This window comes from Diabrotica undecimpunctata, chromosome 6 (assembly GCF_040954645.1).
Source record: "Diabrotica undecimpunctata isolate CICGRU chromosome 6, icDiaUnde3, whole genome shotgun sequence".
Classification (NCBI taxonomy): domain Eukaryota; kingdom Metazoa; phylum Arthropoda; class Insecta; order Coleoptera; family Chrysomelidae; genus Diabrotica; species Diabrotica undecimpunctata.
In genome coordinates, this window is record NC_092808.1 from 107,949,459 (window position 1) to 107,967,044 (window position 17,586).

The following is a 17,586-nucleotide window of genomic DNA, read 5'->3' on the forward strand; positions in this document are numbered from 1 at the left end:
TTATAATAAATTTTATTATGACATTATTATTTGTTTTATATTCATCTTTTGTCTGGCCTCGTAGGCGTCACGTTTCACTATATATTTGATGATATGGGTATAAATTTATATAAAACTTCAACGTTTCGGGAGTGAGGTTATGTAGAGTTCAGTGAAAGGATATTTTTTTGAGCAGCCACATTAATTAATTTTACTTAATAATACTACTAATTAATTTTACTAAATAATTTTAATAAATACTTACTATTTACACAATTAGAATTGTTATTCATTGCCGATTTTTTACTAAAAGTGTCCATTATAACCTGCATGGCACCAACTCTCGGCAAAGTGACATTCTCAAATCTTGGTAAGTTCATTTTTTCACAATACCTTTGGGAAACGGCTTTCCTTTTTCTTAAAAATCCACCCTCTGGGAAGAGTACTAACCATTTCCTCTTTAACGGGATGTAGTAATCAAGTAGATGTTGTGCAAATTCTTGGAGGGATTTATCACGTTTTGATTTGCCCTGAAAAAATTGTAAATAGTCAATAATTCTAATTAATATGGTTTAATCACATTTTTTCACTGTTTATTTGATTTAAATCTAATTTATAAATTACAATTGGTAGAAATATCAGCCCATTCTCATTGTATTTATTGTTTATACAACATTACTTATAAGACGCTAGTTGATATTTTTCTGTTGATCTTGATAAGTGTGATCTGGGTATAACAATTACCGAATATTTTGTAACTAAATCCCATATACCCCTAAAATATTCTTCGAAAACGTCAACTGTCATGATACAGTAATTGGATTGAAATAATACGAAAATAAGGTCCGATCCTATAGATTATGTTTGTAAGTCCGTTCATCCATATTTCCAGTCTCAGATTAAAAAAAAAAACTGTAATATATAGCGAAAACTGACGAGGCATTCCGATTCAGCACTTAAAGTTATTACGGCAAAAATTATCAAAACGAAATAGTTCAGATTTTTGAGAAAATTAATAGAAATGGTACCTATAACTAGCAAACGACGATAGATACACTTATTTTGACAGCGGATTTTTGACCAGCCTGCAAAAATGCGCCTAAAAACATGTCTTGGTTAACTTATAAACCGGTTATAAAAATTTTTCACTTCCAGTGAAAATGTTTGTTGACTTTCGAACATGCAACAGTTGTTAAAAATTAAAAATTCTCAGTATTTAAAAAGATTCCGTATTGGATTGAAATAATTTCGAAGGCCACAAATTTGCTTACAAAATAAAAATTCGCACAGAAAAATTCTAGTGTGTAATGTGTGTTGTATAACCTATTTGTACTTTAGTTTTTTTGTTTAGGAAAATACTCAGTATAGGTTATGTACTGAATATGTTATGTTCATAGATATATAATACAAATTGACTGACTGCTGCCATACAGCCACGTTCCCCAGTACGACAGAGAAAACTGACGTAAAGCAGTCCCTGTATATCTTTCTAATGGGCCGAGTTTATCGACTACGTGACCTTTTCATTGGTCATTTAGGTCACGTGGTCGATAGACCTGGCAAATTATAAAGAGATGCAGGGACTGCTTTGAGTCAGTTTTCTCCATCGCACTGGGGGAACAGGCATGTCTTACAGCTATCAGTCTATTTGTATTATATGTCTATGGTTATGTTATGATATATACCTACATATTATGTAATAGGTTATGCAATTGACTTTATTGCTGTTTTTGTTATGGATAATTACAATTAAACAGACAATTACAATGGAGTAAGTAAATATTGCTTAATCATATTATAAATGTATATTATAATTATATGAGGTTTGTCATTTTAGTTTTACGTATATCCGCTTAGAGGGCGCCACCAATAAAACCTTTAGACACAAATGTAACCTCATCTTTTTTGTTGACATTAATCGTGAGTTTTATTTCGATACAAGTCTTGTAAAACCAGTGAATTTTTGAAATTAGCAAGTCGGTCGAAAAATGGATCTAAGCTGAGAAAATTTTCTAGCAATAATTTTTTACAATTTTCGGGGAGGATTATTCCAACAGCAATGTCTCGCTGAAATGGTTTCTGTATTTGGGAATGAAGCATCACACTAGACAAGTATTTCCCGATGGTATTGCGAATTTCAACGTGGTCGCTAGAGTCTCAGCGACGATTCGAGGCCAGATCCACCCAAAACAGTGCCACACAGCAAAACATTGATGCGGTTCGTCAGCTAATTAAGGATAACCGCCGTGTAACATATCGGGGGAAATAGGCATCTTTGAACATTTCAAAGACCTCGATCCAAAAGATCCTACAGGAAGAACTGGGTCTTACGAAGTTGGTTTCCCGTTGGATCCCTCATTTGCCCACAAAAGAGCAAAAAGCGGTTAGCGTCAATTGTTGTCGAAAAACATTTGAACGGTTCAACAAAGGAAGCTCAAAAAACGTTTATAGTATTGGTAGAAGAGATGAATCTTGGATTTGCTCCTACAAACCGGAAAATAAACGCCAATCCGCTGTGTGGGTGTTTCAGGATGAGGAAAAACCAACAAAAGTGATCCGTTGTCGAAGTGTGTCAATGAAAATAGACACAACTTTTGTATCAAAATCTGGTCATGTGGCAACAATTGCTTTAGAAGTTCGAAGAACGGTTACTTCTGATTGGTATATATTTGTTTACCAAAAGTTACCGCGAAACTCCGACAAAGCAACACACAACGGCGAATCATCCTACATCAGGACTATGCAAGTGCTCACGCTGCCCAAAACAACAAGAGTTTTTGGAGCTTCAAAACATCGAATTGTTAAACCATCCACCGTATAGCCCCGACCTATGTCCCAACGACTTCTTGCCGTTCTTAAAGATCATGAATTCAATGCGTGGGCAGCGATCCAGTCGCCAGAAGAAACCATCGATGCCTTTAAAACAGCGATTTTGCAGGTGTCAACTCAAGACTGGAATAACTGTTTTATCAATTGGTTTGAACGTATGCTAAAGTATATCGATCTTGGTGGGACATATTTTGAAAAGCAATTAAGTGTATATATTTTTTGTCTTTATGGCTACATGCAAAACTAAAAAGACAACCCTCGTATCATGTTTTTCATATAAAAATTCTTCTGTGATTTATTTGACCATACAGTGTTGTAGCGTGGCATAGATTTATCCTACAGTGTTCAGTGATCTATATAGAAAAATCTTTACTTTTTAATCCTTTTTCTAGGATGTTTCGGAAGCGAAAATTAAGAGAAAACAATCGTAACACATTGCTGATAATTTATTTGAGATATCAGATATATAATCTGAGCTAGATCTGTTTTAAGAAAGTGACAACCGTGAGGGCTATGATTATGATGAAGATACTTCTCAGTCTTCTGACTATGAACCTAGAAAGGCAGACAGTGAAACGTCTAGTGAATCTGATGAGAACGAATTTAAAGAGATCCAGGAAGTACCTTCTGAAGAATTTATGGAAAACTTGGCTGTTAATCCAATCCTTTGCAACCATGTCCAATGAAGAATATTCCTGTGTCTGAAATGTGAATAAATTTGTACCTACCAATAAAAACTATTCCGGTTGAAAAGGACTGTGCAATATTCGCTAACGTAAATAATCTACATCTGAAAACATTTTTTAAACTGTTTCACCGAAGTCTTATTAGTCAAATAGCTAATTACACAATTCTAAGCCTAAATAAAGCATCGCCCCCACAAAAAAGGGGGAAGCCAATGTTGGTTAAAAAAATTTCATCCTCTAAACTCATGATAGCTTTTAGAATTTTAGGTGTATGCTTATTACGACCTACAATAAAGTAGGGTCATTTCATATGTACTCGCCTTCGAATGAATTACTGAGCAAAAGATCGCTTTAAATTAATTGTTTCTCACTTGTATTTGAACGTGTCTAAAAACCCGATGGCGCATCAAAAATTTATTATTTAGATGTTTCAGCTTTAAAAAAACATTATTCTCAGCTCATACTGACAGAGCTATCCAAAGTATTGACGAGACAATGACCAAATTCAAAGAAAGATCTAGCCTGAAGCAGTATATACGCAACAAACCTATCAAAAGAGGAATTAAATTATCGAAAAGATCGGATTCGGTAATAGGATACGTGTGCGATACAAATATTTATTGTGATAAGGAGGAACAAATATATTATACAGGAATATTACCAGGAAAAGAAGAATCACGGGCTTAATACCCCCAAGGATTCTAAACTACAGTCTAAATTTTTTGACAGAAAGTTAACATAGAACTCACACTTAGATGGTAGAGCTAAAAGAGCATATATTGCCTATGAGCAGTGTCGACGAACGGTCGGACGCACCTGGGGCCTCACGCCCAGGGTGATCGCCTGGGTCTACACCGCTGTCATTAGGCCAATGCTAACTTACGGAGCTATTGCTTGGGTACCAAAAGTGCTACAGGCAACAGCGATTAACAAACTAAACCATATTCAGCGGATGGCTTGCATAAATATAACAGGTGCCATGAAAACAACACCAACTGCTGCAATGGAGTTGATCATTGGCATCACGCCTCTAGATATATATGTCAAAGAGGTGGCTCTAGTGACAATGATGTGACTGTGCTCAGCTGGTGCAAACCTTGATGTAGGAATGGGACAATTGAGAACTCGTTTCTGGCGGGGAGAGCTGGATGCGTTACCAGTACTACAGGCAGGCTGCGACTCAATTGAACCAAAGTTTGTCTTTAACAAACACTACAAAATTGAAACAAGACAGTATATGGAGATAAACGTGGCAAATGCCTATTGCATATACACCGATGGCTCCAAAATGAAAGAAGGCTCAGGATGCGGGATATACTCCAGATCACTGAACCTAAGAATAAAGTGGGGTATGGGCAAAAATGCCAGCGTAGTTCACACAGAACTGACTGGTATCTCCATAGCCGCAAAAGAGATAACCCAAAAAGGTATAGCAGGGAAAACTATAATGATCTGCACAGATAGCAGACAAGCGCTACTAACCTTGAATAGACCACATGTCACATGAGGTTTAGTAATGGAGTGTCACGAGTCACTAACTCAAGCTTCGGATGGTAATACCATCATCCTGAGGAGGGTTAAAGGACACAATAGGAATAAAGGCAACCGCATTGCTGACCAATTATCTAGGAAGGCGGCAGGCCTAAGACTCTTAGGACCTGGGGATCTTTTTGGTTGGTCAACTACAACAATCGCGGAAATTGTCAAATGTCACTCCCATACGCAAACCGTAAAAATATGGGAAGAAGGGAAAGGGTGTAAACTTGCCAGGGTAACACTAAGTAACCTTGAAGAGTCAAAATCAAAGAAGTACTTGGGAATGACCAGGAAGAATCTACGTTTGGCAGTTGGTTTTTTAGCTGGTCATTGTCAACTAAGCAAACACCTCCACACACTGGGGCTAGCAGACACACCTCTATGTAGGAAGTGTGAACGAGAAGACGAAACTGTAGAGCATGTCCTATGTGAATGCCCAGAGTTATCGCTAATACGAGAGTACGCGTTCGGCGAGTCCTGGCCCACACCTGCCCAGATAAAAGAGATGTCTCCTGGTCACTTGTCCACCTTTCTAGAAATGGCAGGATGGACAATGAGCTAAGGGTGGCAGCTCCCTGGGATCATGCACAATGGGTCAATTGTGGCCTAAGTGCTGTGAAACTCGCCCTCCCTACTCTACAGATACAGATACAGGAATATTAGGTGAAAGAGTTGTAAATACGTGTGCAGTTCTATACGCAATAGAATTACTGCTTTATGCATCGATAGATCTTTTACATTAGCTACTCTTTTAAAACAGTTACCTTTTGAGATGTTAGAACCTTCACAAAAAATAGACAAAACATTAAAAACTTCAGTTCCAAAGTCTAGAAAGGGGAAAGTGAAGTCGTGGTATCGAATAACAGGTTAATTGTATTTCTCTGACAAGATACGAAGAATGTTCTGGTTCTTAGCAATTGTCATACAACTGAAATCAACTTTATAAAAAGAAATGATGAAAAGAAAGATTTTACATGATCGGAACCAATATTTTCTAATAAAGTTATGGACGGAGTAGACCGCACTGATCAAATGGTAGGCTTGTAAAGTTTTTTTTTATAAACTGATATTGCCAGCGTTTTCTAAAGCCTATATAGTTTTCTGTAAAATATAAATTAATTGAAGAATCACGTTTATAATACTACTGGGATAAATTTATCCCACACCTTAACACTGCTGGGATCAATACACACCAGCCCTGATTTTTGTATTAAATTAAAAAATATTTAACTGATACATTTTGCAGTTACTAAGGATCCTTACATATATTAATCGATGCCATAAAACAACAAAAAAACTTAATATTTAAAATTGAAAGGGATAAAATATACACAGGTACTTTTATTAATTTTGTTCTGAAACTACTTTTGTCGTGACAACTTAATCATCATTATTATTTTCTTTGCCTTTATGCCTAGAAGGGATCGGCTTGCCTAATTACATTTCTCCATCTCAACATATGCTCTCTCATCTTGGCAGTGCTACCCCGACCCTTTCCCTAACATACTCTTTCTTAATTGTATCCTTTTTTTTACTTCACTCTGAGTGGAAGTTATGTAGAGCAGAACGGTCAATAAATAACAATCCCGGTGAGGTGGGAACCACCTAAACAGCGTGTACAGAGCGGTGTAAAAAGCCAAGGGAATGACTACTACTCTATTTTTCCCAGGAATATCCTTATGACTGAGAAAATAAATGATGGCCCTGAGTATAGGCGCCTCTTAAATGAGGGCAGGGGCAGGGGTGCCAAGAATCTCTCGCTTCGTAAAATTTGATAACTAGTATGAAATGAGTTATAGAATAGGCGCGGAGTTTATATGAACCTGGAAAAATACATAATGATATAAATGAGATGAGAAGACTGCATATATCAATTTTGAGTATAAGTGAAATGAGTGGCCCGGATCTGGCAAATGCAACATGGATAATCATGAAGTATATTATTCAGGAGAAGATAGTAATTATCATCGTAATGGTGTAGGATTCATAGTCTCTAGAGAGGTTAGCAAATCTGTTGGCGCTGTATGCCAGGTATCTGAACGAGTTATAATGATTTAGTTGATAGCGAAACCCAGAAACATAAATTTAATAAAAGAGTATGCACAGACAGCGGAAAGTGAACTAGAAGAACTTGAAAAGTTCTACGCAGATGTAACAACTGTTACTGACCAACTCAAGACTAGAGATCTCACCATTCTGATGGGTGACCGTAATGCTTAGATAGGAAAAGGCAGACAAAGTAAGATTATTGGAGATTTTGGACTGGGCGATAGAAATGAAGTGGGAGACTATTTCGCAGACTTTTGCAAAGAATATAATCTATGTATAATGAATACCTTTTTCAAACTACCTAAATGGAGATTATATACGTGGAAATATCCAGCAGATACAGCTCGTAATATCGTAAGAAATCAAATTGACTACCTAACCATCAGTGAGCATTACAGGAATGCAGTAAAATCTGTAAAAACTTTTCCTGGTGCCGATGTTGAATCTGACCACAGTCTGTTGTTGGAAAATGTGTAGCAAGCAGCTCAGAAAACTGAAAAATTAGAATAGTTGAGAGTCTTATGGGTGAAGTCGTAGACTGGCTGTGTGGATATAAAGATTTGACATCAGTTGCATATCATTAAAAAAGTCTTTTTAGCTAAATGTGCACCAATTACCTTAAAATTACTTACATTAATGTAATAAATACATAATAGTTTGTGCTATTATTAAAAGTTTAAATGTAACATCATTCAAATTGTTTTTATGTTTTATTTAACACGTACCAGTTTACGTGACGATGACAAACTTATGCAATATTCAAATTAGAACTCATCATTAAACCGAGCACGTCCAACATAGTTTATTAACAATGTCATTGCCAGCACAGGTACAAATATTAATGATTACAGAGATTAAAGAAACAACTAATGAGGTACAATTTGTTAAAAAGCACATTTTTTTAAATGGAGTCCAAAAAAGGTGATAGGATTATTAAATCAATCGCGATTTTCTTTATATTAAAGGCCTTTCTAAATCCTTTTTTAACATTTGCAAAAAGCGCCATTATTGTTATAAAAAACAGTCGGTGCAACATATACTAACAACTCAAAGATGATCGTTGATATTGTTTACAATTATGTAATCTTTTCTTAATATATTGTTGGGAATAAATCATAAAATGAAAAGTAAATTCGTTATTTGACGCTTCGACCTCCATATCAGAAGCCATTCGATTGTTATCATGAATACTGTTTAGCCATGCCTTAAATGGTTTAGCCTGGTCGAATATCAGTTCGGCGTTCGATGATCTAAGGTTGTCGAAAGAATTCGACTGGGTTGTGGGAGCGATTCGAAAAGATAGGCCAACCATATATATAACAGTGATTATAATTCAAATAAGTCATTCGAAAATATAAATTTGTACGGTTTTACGGATTATAAGTAAATAAATGTTATAAATTAATTGTGTTTTTAGTGTTAATGTTAAAGACTGTAAATAAATTAATATAAACATTAAATTGCTGTCAGAAGTGGATATTTTAAAGTGGATAAATTATGTAAAAAATAGCTACGAGCGTCAGTGATTTAAAAGTGACCGATTTACGAACTTTAAGATAATGAACTAAATTCTGTCAAAAAAAGGCTGAATTAGTACAACGGCTAAAGGGCGCCCTGAAGGAAAAGAATCTTGTTCCAGTAAGTATTATTTGAGAATAAGAATGCTGATGTGATTTCGTCGATTACATAGTTGAAAAAAAGTTCTGAGATTAGTAAATCTCTAAGATCACTTCTGAGATTTCCTCTATTAACGATAAAATATCTTCGTTGGAAAGCAAAGTTGCCGCCGAAATGTCATCTTAAAAAAAATAAAAGAGATCTAAAAGAAGATGGGGGTAACAGGGACAGCAGACGGAGGAATTCGATCAATTACACTAGAGACAAAATGACGACTTTCGACGGAAAATCGTCATGGAATATTTACATGAACAGTTCAAAACAGCTGCAAGAGCGAATGGATAATCAGAAAAATAAAAGGCCGTAAACTTGACTAGTGCTTTTCGAGGAAATGCCTTGGATGTGCTTTAGACAATAGCCGAAAAGGAGAGGGATGATTTCGAACAACTTGTCATCTTTGGGATATGGTCATGAACACTTGGAGCATGAAGGGCGGTTAGTGCGGTATGCTTATCTAACAGCTCCTGAAGACATGGTGGAAAAGTTAGCTGTTTAAACGTTTATTGATGGTCTTTGTGATCATGAAATGCACCGAACATTGCGATTAGCTTGTCACAAGATGCTCGCCGATGTTCCACCGCCCTCGAATATGAATTAGCTACGGCGGGTACAGTAAAGTTAGGACTGTGAAGATAAGGATAAACTTGACCAGCTCGTTAATCTGATGAAAGCAATTGCATCCAAGAAAACGAAGACCATAAGTTGGTGTAATTGTGATGAGAGCGAACACGTACGACGTTCAAGTAAGCACTCTAGGTACAACAACGGGTAGGCCTTAGGGGAACAGCTTCGACACGGAACTTCCCAAAGATCGTCAAATACTAATAGCTTCTTTGAAATGTCCTGAAGATAGTGTATATGTAGATGGAGAAAAAAAATGGTAAAATTTATACATTGTTGGTGGACATCGGAGTGACCAGGACCATTATACGCCCGATAATTATAAACATCCGTAAGAAACTTTTACCAATGAGGTTTTGACTGCGGGCTGTCACAGGTGAAAATACCAAAATTCATGAAGAAATTCAGATCCAATTAGGAATTGGAACAAAGAAGTTCGTCCATACTGCCATAGTTGCTGACATCGAAGAGGGTTTTATATTAGGAAAAGTAATAAATTTGCACGAATTTTAATTGGATTTTAAGAAGAGGGTAATCAAAGTTGGTAACGAGGAGGTAGTTCTTCATCCACATGATGACAGCACTGTGCAAGCAGCCGCTAAAGAAGATACTGTTGTAATTGTGAGAAGTGAACTGTGGGAGAACGAACACCTGTTATACGGAGCCTTGGAACCATGACGAGGAGTTCGGCCGAGAAATCATAATTATTGGAAAGGAATTGGTTACTTCTGCTGAAGAAATTTTTGTAAGACTTATTAATGTCAATGATTAGCCAGTAACCATCAAGAAAGAGATAAAGGTAGGAGCCTCTTTGCCCGTGACGTCCGTAATCCGTCAGACGACAACAACATCCGATAATTCCAACGACAAATTCTCTCACTTTGTCTCTCTCCAGTGGCATCGTTGCAGTTTTATTTATGATTCATTTAGTTGTACGTTTAAGAAGTTTCATAAATATGTCAAGGAAAAGAATTATAGTCTGTCCCTCCTTGACTTTACAGTACACAATGCAATCTTAATGGGAGTTTTTAGCGCGGCGATGCCGATTTTCTTCAAAACCCTACCAGGGTCCTAAAAATGTAGGGCCCTCGAAATGTTAAATTAAAACTAACCCGTTACAGTCAATAGCATTGTAGTAAAACGATTTTTTTCATTGTTGCAGTTTTTTGTTATTCTTAACGACTGATTTCCACACTGAAATGAATGTCATTATAATGTGTTTACACCTTCATTAAAATTTAGTATAAATTCTAAACTTGAAATTAATTTTAGTTAGTTCATTTTTTAGTTAGTTCATTTGATTCGCTGAAGTTCATTAATTGTTAGTTAGTTCAGTAAGTTCATTTTTTAGTTAGTTCATTTGATTCGTTGAAGTTCATATTGACTATAGTTATTATTGTGTTTTTTTGTGTTATAACGATTGAATTTATTAATGGAGAACAGTACTCTGAAACATCCCCAGGGGAAGGTATTGTCATTAGAGGAGAAACAAATATTAGTGAACATGGTGAATTATCGTGTAAATCAAGAATATGATTCACTTTCAAAAATAGTACAAACAGTGGCAGTAGAAAGTAGAAACCGTCGGAAAAAACAATTTACTCTGTAAGAAAAGAATATTCCTCGGCACTTAGATTACAACCAGCAAAGAGACGATCCAAGAACAAGCTAACTTCATTATCGCGTGATAAAACTTACGATGAAGGAAAAAAGAGTAGCATTCGTCGAATAGTGCATGATTTTTTTCGTAAGAGTACACCCCCAACATTACATTCTTTATTAGCAGTAGTAAATAGAGACGAACATCTACCTAATTTTTCTAGAACTACACTGCATAGACTTATTAAGGACATGGGCTTTGTGCACACAAAACGGGACAGAAAGTCAATCTTGATAGAAAAACCCGAAATTATTTCTTGGCGCCATCGATATTTGCGAGAAATTCGTACATTTCGGGAACAAAACTACAATATTGTATATTTGGACGAATCATGGGTAAATATTGGTCACATTAGTAGTAGCGAAGAGGTTGACACTTATTTAGTCTTTGACGCTAAAGATCAGGGAACTTTTCGATCTGCAGCCTGGAAACGAGAATACAACCCAGACCTATGCTTTGTCTCCACAAATGAAAACAATCAACCCCTGGCAACTTCACGTACAGTACTCCCAGATTTTCCACATAGCCAACATAGACCAGTTGTAATAGAAGTTGGCATCAAAATACCAATAATAACATCTTTTCCTCGACCTAGGTGGAACTTTAAAAAAGCAGACTGGACAACTTTTACTGAGAGATTGGACAAATGTTTGGGATGGATAACCCCAACACGTGAAAACTACATGAGATTTGTTAGCGCGGTTATCTCTACAGCGAAGAAAACTATACCCAGGGGATATCGTAAAGAGTATGTCCCAGGATGGGATGAAAAATGTGAGAAATTATATCAAGAATACAACGAAAGCCAAGACCGAGAAATTGTGGCCGAACTACTGCACAGTTTGGATGTAGCCAGACGACAAAAATGGATGGAAACTGTGGAAAAACTAGACTTTAGTAAATCAAGCAGAAAAGCATGGTCCTTACTTAGAAAACTTGGTAGTAGCAGACACACAACTAGAGATAAAGTACCAATAGTTCCCAACAGAGTGGCCTCCCACATTGTAGCTACCTCAAGAGCACCTAGAGATCGTGACCACACCACCAAAGTAAAGCAAGAACTAAAAATACTGAAGTATGAATGCCCGCTTACATCTCAATACTCTGAAGCGTTTACTCTATAAGAAATTAACTCAGCAATATCAGAAGTTAAGTCTGGAAAGGCACCCGGCTTCGATAAAAATCATCCAGAATTTTTACTCCACTGTGGCAAATATGCTAGGAAATGGCTGGTTGATTTCTATACAGATATGATAAAATCAGGGGAAATCCCCCACTCACTAAAAAGGGCCTCCATTATAGCCATATTAAAACCGGGAAAGGCACATGATCAGCCTCAAAACTAACGACCGATTGCACTGCTGAGCGGTGTCTATAAACTGTTGGAACGATTAATCTACAACAGAATTAGTAATAACATATTTGAATTGATACCTATTGAGCAAGCAGGGTTCAGACCTAACCGCAGCTGCACAGATCAGATCCTATCCCTAACAACACATATTGAAGCAGGTTTTCAAAGAAAGCAAAAAACATCCGTTGCTTTCATTGACCTATCAGCTGCATACGACACCGTCTGGAGACAAGGATTAATCTGCAAACTAATCCGTGCCATCCCGTGTCAAAAGATAACTAGACTCATTGATAGCATGCTCACCGACAGACCTTTCCAAGTCACAATGGGCAACTCAAAAAGTGTCCAAATGAAGCTCAGCAATGGACTGCCACAGGGATCTGTTTTGGCAACCTTACTGTTTAATTTATACATCGCGGACCTACCTAGGACAAATTCGCAGAAATTTGGCTACGCTGACGACTGGGCCATTGCAGCAAGACATAATAACATGGCAGTTACAGAAACAATACTAACGGATGACCTTGCCATTATGGGAGAATACTTTCGCAAATGGAGGCTACGGCCTAATGCGACGAAAACCGAAGTGTGCTGTTTCCATCTAAATAATGCCCAAGCCAACAAAAAACTGTCCGTTCACTTTGAAGACAGACTACTAACTCATAACTCAACACCAAAATATCTTGGAGTGACTCTTGACAGAACTTTAAGTTTTAAAGAACACCTACAAAGAACGGCAGCAAAACTGAAAACGCGAAATAATATAATCCAAAATCTATGTGGTACCACATGGGGGTCCTCAGCCTCCGTACTCAGATCATCTGCTATCGGACTTGTATACTCGACAGCTGAATATACTTCCCCAGTATGGCTCAATAGCAAACACACGAAGATTATTGACACCCAATTAAACCAGACAATGCGAATGATTTCAGGTACAATTAGACCAACACCCAACTATTGGCTTCCCATCCTGAGTCACATTCCACCGCCGAAACTACGAAGAAGTCACTCCCTTCTCAGAGAATATCGAAAAATCCAGTCTAACCATCAACTACCCATCCACCATGATAGGCGTGATATCTAAATGAACAGACTGCGCTCCAGACATCCTGTCATGTTAAGGGCCACTTCCTTACATCCGGAACATTTCGACCTCACCAACGCTTGGAGAAGACAATGGGAGCGCGACTCACCACAGGAAGCACAGCAAATGGCCTGTATCGATCAGAAACCGCCAGGCTTTGAACTGACCCGTAGTACATGGACAACGCTAAACAGAATAAGAACAAGAAGCGGTAGATGTGCTGACAGCTTACATAAATGGGGAAAAGCCCTTACTCCGGAGTGTGACTGTGGTGCGCAACGACAGACCGTCCGTCACATTGTTGAAGAATGCCCCCGAAGACGGTTCCCTGGAGTTTTTGACGAGTTCCTGAATGCGACCGAAAATGTTTTAGACTATATTAATGCATTAGATGTTCGTTTGTAATACTCCATGTAATGTTTTATATTGCTTTTTAAATATGTGTTCTTATTGTATGCCATACGATAAATAAATAAATAAATAAATAATTGGTCACAGTGTAAATTATGAATGGAAGGACACTTCCGTATCGTCACATAGAGATGCATTTGTTCGTGGACTCACTACAGGCTTGAAACCCTCTACTGCACGTGGCAGTAAACTTCGTTTTCCTGCATGGAGGAAGTAAAGATGGTTTTATTAATGGAGCCGAACTAACTTTTTTAGCAAAGAAAAATACAGCAGACTATCATGACGAAATGGATGGACCTCTTTTCGAAAATTGGTTTAAAACTAAACTTCTTCCAAATATTCTCGATAAAACTGTAATAGTAATGGATAATGCGCCGTATCACTCCAGGAAGTTGGAAAGAATTCCGAAGAATTCTGACAATAAGGAAGAAATAAAGGAGTGGTTGCGTTGAAAGGAACTGTTGGACGTTGTAACTCATTATAAATCGCAGTATAATGAGTAAGAATGTGAAGTTGCTAAGATTACCTCCATATCACTGTGAGCTAAATCCGATAGAGCTGGTATGGAGTGAAATAAAAATATTCGTGGCAAGACATAACACAAACTTTAAGAAGGAACAAGTAGAAAATCTAATGCATGAAGCCTACTTTCAAGTTACACCGCAAAAATGGAATAATTACGTGCAACACGTAATTAGCATAGAAAAACAAATGTGAAATATCGATAATTTACTGGATAATATCGACCCAGTTATAACAAACCTTAATGACGACAGTGGCAGTAAAAGTGAGGAAGACGGGAGTATAGAAGAAATGTAAAATACACAGTTTAAATATATTTTAATTATTTATGTAGGTACCTACGTATTTATTAAGGTTTAACATATTTATGCGCTTTAATACATTATTATACAAATATTTTATACAAAATTATTTTTATTTTGTTCACATAACGGTATTTTTCAAAAAAAAAATGTTTAAAAACCCCTGACAGCCACAAAATGTCAATAATATTAATTCCTAAGTTATTTAGTTATCACTGGCATCAAAATTTGGCATCACTGTTCGTCATAAGAACCTGTACTGTAAAGTCAAGGTGGGACAGATTATAGCAGACTCCTTGTAACAGCAAGACTCGATGGCCCAGAATCATTGAAATTCAAAAGTGAGTGGAAAGTCATAAATAAATTAATCCATTTGAATGAGTCAATGAAGCATGGTACAGGAAATGCGAATAGAAGTAAGAAACTTTCAAACATGTCCTTTGTGGATGTGATCTAACTAGTGATATGAGGCGAGTATACAGCGGTCAAATAAAAGTTGCTTGCAGGAATTGGTTCAAAGGTTCCACGACCTTCCCATAAATCTGACACTGAATAAGTCTGGCACTCAAACTATCATGCAGATTAGAGGCTAGGGTAAAAATTTCCTTGTTCAGCAGTTGTTATGTTGCACAAATCTAGATGATTTTTAGAAAGAGTAGCAAACAGCGTTTTCGTGCAAATCGATATATTTTCGTGTGAAAATTTTTAAATAAAACGTAATACAGTGAAAATAAATTTTTTACTTAGCAACAAAATACTTACCGACATTATAAAAAAATCCTTATGCAAAACGCTAACAACACCAAAATTGGTATATTTAAACACACTATCCATTATCCACATGATATTAGGCAAGACTTGCTTTCTCGGGTTGAAGCAAGAAAAGAGTAAAGGCACATCAGCTGTTGACTGGTGGTTTGCTATCACAAGTGTCCTGTCGTTCAGGCATGGGGCTATGTCATCTCCCAACTCCACGACTAAAAGACAGAAGAAGATGATTACAGTTTGAAAGATGAAGTTTACCGGTGATTGAAAAAATAAATAATTGTAACACAAAATGACGTATTGTATTATGTTTGGCACCAAAACAATATTTTTCATTAGTTATATAACAAAGGAATTGGTATAAAGTAGTTAACCGTATACAGAGTTTAGCACAATTAATTAATTAGCTAAAGGATCATAACTGACATCAAAAAAGTGTTTGTGTTTAAATGACTAAACCAAAATTTTGCTTGTTTCGGGATAGAGTGGATCAAGTCCAGTTGACTGGTCAGATTGTGCTCAGTGTATTTATCGTAATCGTTTATGATTAAAAATGGATTCAAATGAAGACATTATTTATAGCAGAACAAAGAATCCTGAAAGAAAGTATCTTAATCCTGATTTAAATATCATAAAAATGTATGATCTGTATGCAACAACGAATGCAAAGTACCTCAGAAAAAAAACAATGGTATCATGTATTTACAACTAAGTTTAATTAACATTTTAAAATACCATCGAAAGATACGTGCGCCAAATGTGATCAACTGTCCTTAAAAATAGCTACAGCAACTGAACCTGAGACATGCAATCGACTTATTGTTGAGAAAAATGTTCACCTAGCAAAAGCACAACAAATTCGAGATGTACTAAAATTGTCTACGTCCATTGCATATTACAAAAGCAATATGTATGTCTATAACCTAGTAATTCATTCCTTCAACAAAAACAACGGCTTTGTGTATGTGTGGGACGAAACAACAGATTGGTGGTAGAGGATCTCAGGAAATATCTTCAATATTGACCATGCATCTGAAAAAACATGCCAAAAATCATAACCACGTAACTCTATTCAGATTCATGTACAGAACAAAACAAATTTTAAAGTGGCTGCCACGTTACTAAATCTTGTTCAAGATCTTTACATAAACATAAGAAAGATAGATCACAAGTTTCTTTTATCTGGCGACCCCTTTTTGCCAAACGACTGAGATTTTGGAGTTATTGAAAAGGCTACCAGAAAATCTTCTCACATCTTTGGGCCAGACGACTGGATTTGTAATAAAAACTTCAAAATTGACAGTGCCTTTCGAAGTAACTAACATAAAAAGGAGCGACATTGTGTGTGCTGATGTCAAGCAGATGTATAGAGCGAGCGATATAGTCCAAGAGATTAAATCCCAACGTCTAATATGGGCTGGCCATGTCCATAGACTTCCTAATAACCGCCTTGCCAAGTTAATATGGGAGGAAGCCCCCACAGGAAAAAGGCACTTAGGACGTCCATGAATGCGATGGAGAGACAATATATGGTCAGATCTAAGAACAATGGGGCTACCCACTGACCCAACTATTATGGACGACCGTTCAAGATGGAAGCAAGTTGTGCAGCCAGCCAAAACCCACCCCGGGTTGTAGTGCTACGAGAAGAAGAAGAAGACATTGTGTCGACAAAGAACATGGAAGATGTGCTTGTAAATAGAAAAAAAAATAGTGATGGAGCACCTGTGAAGTGGTTAGAAATGAGATAGATGAGGTACGAGAGAGAAGATCCTTGGGCTTTAAAGTACAAACTTTCGCTGAATGAAGATTTTCCGTTTTTTACTGTCCCGATGGCCAAAATAAATGTCTCAAAATTCATTGGTAATCAAAGTCATCTGTACTCCACACCTAGACTCGTGACAGAAGCAAAGAAAAAGGACATGCTGTGTCTCCTTCCATATCTGCCACCAGTCACACACTATCATTTTAAAAATATCTGCATCAACACAGGAACCCGTTCACGAATCCAGCAACAAGGTAAAGAAGACGACATAGACGATAATGAACTGGTCTATGATGATTAAAACTAATGCCACTTACGCTGTGAGAGTACCTATTATTGAACA

The 17,586-nt window shown here is 36.9% G+C and overlaps 1 protein-coding gene across 1 annotated transcript in view; it reads right to left on the reverse strand.

The window, feature by feature from the left end:
- LOC140443707 (acyl-CoA:lysophosphatidylglycerol acyltransferase 1-like) overlaps nt 1-17,586 on the reverse strand; it is a 127,960-nt gene that overhangs the window by 18,011 nt on the left and 92,363 nt on the right. The window contains exons 3-4 of the mRNA XM_072535090.1: nt 15,476-15,690; nt 245-509 (exon numbers count right to left, since the gene is read on the reverse strand). Coding sequence (XP_072391191.1) covers nt 245-509; nt 15,476-15,690 — 480 coding nt within the window. The remainder of the gene's footprint in view (nt 1-244; nt 510-15,475; nt 15,691-17,586) is intronic.